This window comes from Mustela putorius, unplaced genomic scaffold (assembly GCF_011764305.1).
Source record: "Mustela putorius furo isolate JIRA1106 unplaced genomic scaffold, ASM1176430v1.1 tig00000228_pilon_pilon_pilon, whole genome shotgun sequence".
Taxonomy (NCBI): Eukaryota; Metazoa; Chordata; class Mammalia; order Carnivora; family Mustelidae; genus Mustela; species Mustela putorius.
Genome location: NW_025421322.1, coordinates 14,473,460 through 14,475,658, shown reverse-complemented (window position 1 = coordinate 14,475,658; position 2,199 = coordinate 14,473,460). Strand labels below are relative to the sequence as shown.

At 41.5% G+C, this 2,199-nt stretch overlaps 1 protein-coding gene across 1 annotated transcript; it reads right to left on the bottom strand.

The window, feature by feature from the left end:
• Positions 1-404: 404 nt before the first annotated feature.
• On the bottom strand, positions 405-1,406 carry LOC101672373 (heterogeneous nuclear ribonucleoprotein A1-like). Its single transcript, XM_013050255.2, has one exon. The coding sequence runs from the start codon at positions 1,382-1,384 to the stop codon at positions 419-421; it is 966 nt and encodes a 321-aa protein (XP_012905709.2). The 5' UTR covers positions 1,385-1,406; the 3' UTR covers positions 405-418.
• Between the last annotated feature and the right edge of the window lie 793 nt (positions 1,407-2,199).

The following is a 2,199-nucleotide window of genomic DNA, read 5'->3' as shown; positions in this document are numbered from 1 at the left end:
TATATGAGAAACCTGAAGCTTGGAATATTAAGTAGATTATACATAGTGATTGATCTATAAAGTTTTTTTTTTTTAAAGACACATTTATTCAGCGTCATGATCAGACTATTACATTTAGCAATCAACAGCATGGGTGCAAAAAAAAAAAAAAACCAACTACATTAAAACCCTTTGTTGGAATGCTTTACACTTTCCACAGAACAGAAACTAAAATAACCTGTTATACAATTAGTCACAGATACAGTCCTCGAGTTTTTTTGCCCATACACATGAGTATTGTCTAAAACATGTCTTCTTTGTAGCAGCTAGGCCCTGCCACCACTGTGCTTGGCTGAGTTCACAAATCTGTTGTAACCTGTAGCTTCCCTGTCACGTCTCTGGCTCTCCTCTCCTGCGAAGCTTTGTTTCCTGGCAGGAATTAAAACCTTCTGCCACTGCCATAGCTGCTGCTGCTGCTGCTGGAACCACCATAGCCACCTTGGTTTCGCGGTTTGGCGAAGTATTGGCCTCCACCACCATGAGGGCCAGAGCTTCTGCCTCCAAAATTGCCTCCTTTCATGGGTCCAGAATTTGAGGATTGATTGTTGTAATTGCCAAAATCATTAGAGCTTCCGCCACCTCCAAAGTTGCTTCCATCATTACCAAATCCGTTATAGCCATCCCCACTGCCACCATATCCACCACCACCTCGACTGCCACCAAAGCCACCTTGACCACTGAAGTTTCCTCTGCGACCAAAGTTGTCATTCCCACCAAAACCACCTCCACGACCACCACCGAAGTTTCCAGAACCACTTCGACCTCTTTGGCTGGATGAAGCACTAGCCATCTCTTGCTTAGAGAGCGCTTTCCTTACTTCCCAGTTGTGGCCATTCACAGTATGGTATTTTTGAATGACAATCTTGTCTACAGAATCATGGTCATCAAATGTTACAAAAGCAAAACCCCTCTTTTTGCCACTGCCTCGGTCAGTCATGATCTCAATCACTTCGATTTTCCCATACTGTTCGAAATAATCTCTTAGATGATGTTCTTCAGTGTCTTCTTTAATGCCACCAACAAAAATCTTTTTCACAGTTAAGTGGGCACCAGGTCTTTGAGAATCTTCTCTTGAGACAGCCCTCTTTGGTTCCACAACTCTTCCATCCACCTTGTGTGGCCTTGCATTCATGGCTGCATCCACCTCCTCCACAGTGGCATATGTGACAAACCCAAAGCCTCTGGAGCGCTTGGTGTTCGGATCTCTCATTACCACACAGTCCGTAAGTGTTCCCCATTGCTCAAAATGGCTCCTCAGACTCTCATCGGTTGTTTCAAAGCTCAGACCTCCGATGAAGAGCTTCCGCAGCTGTTCAGGCTCTTTGGGAGACTCTGACTTAGACATGACAGCGGTGGGAGGGGAGACTTTAATGATGCTTACTTGGCGGCGTCCACAGGCAGAAAGGGAGATCTATAAAGTTTTATAGAATACTGAAGAACATGCTCTTTGATAGGAGATACGTATGTTATCTGTTCATCCCCCTTGGCTGGTACAGAAATTGTGACACCAGAAATGTTTGCAGAGGAATAGAATCCTAAGAATGATTTTCCTAAATTGGTCTGTTAAGAGAAACTGTTTCTCTAATCTAGTTAAGTTATTTATTATCCTCATTCCAAACCCATAGCTAAGGAGCAGTTAGTCCATTGTATCCACTGATAAAGTTGTTACTTCTATTATCTATCATCAGACAAGATAGAAAGAAGACTTTGGGTGACTAAGTATGCATTGCTTTAAAACACTTACTAGAAACAAGGAGTAAAAGTTGTTGATTGGTTGCTCCTATTTATAATACATTCTACAGAATTTGGGGAAAGCAAATGATGAGCTCAGAGTTTTACATACTTAGTTCAAGGTCTGTATAAGAAATCTAAAAGCTTCTAGGACTATGCTAAAATAAATCTTTATCTCATGTAGCCTTGAAGTTTTAAAGTCTAATCCTGTGGGTGGCTGACTTATACTGTAAATTGAACTATAAAACCTGTAACGTCTTTTTAGAATTACTTTAAAGTTAGGGCTAAGTTTAGAAAGGAGTATGATCATGAAGACTGGTATAGGATCATGGACAGATTCTGACAATGCTTAGGACCTTTGCCTAGAAAAGCAGCTCTTCCACCACATTCTTAAAAATGATTGTGCTCTAGACTGAATAACCTGTAGTG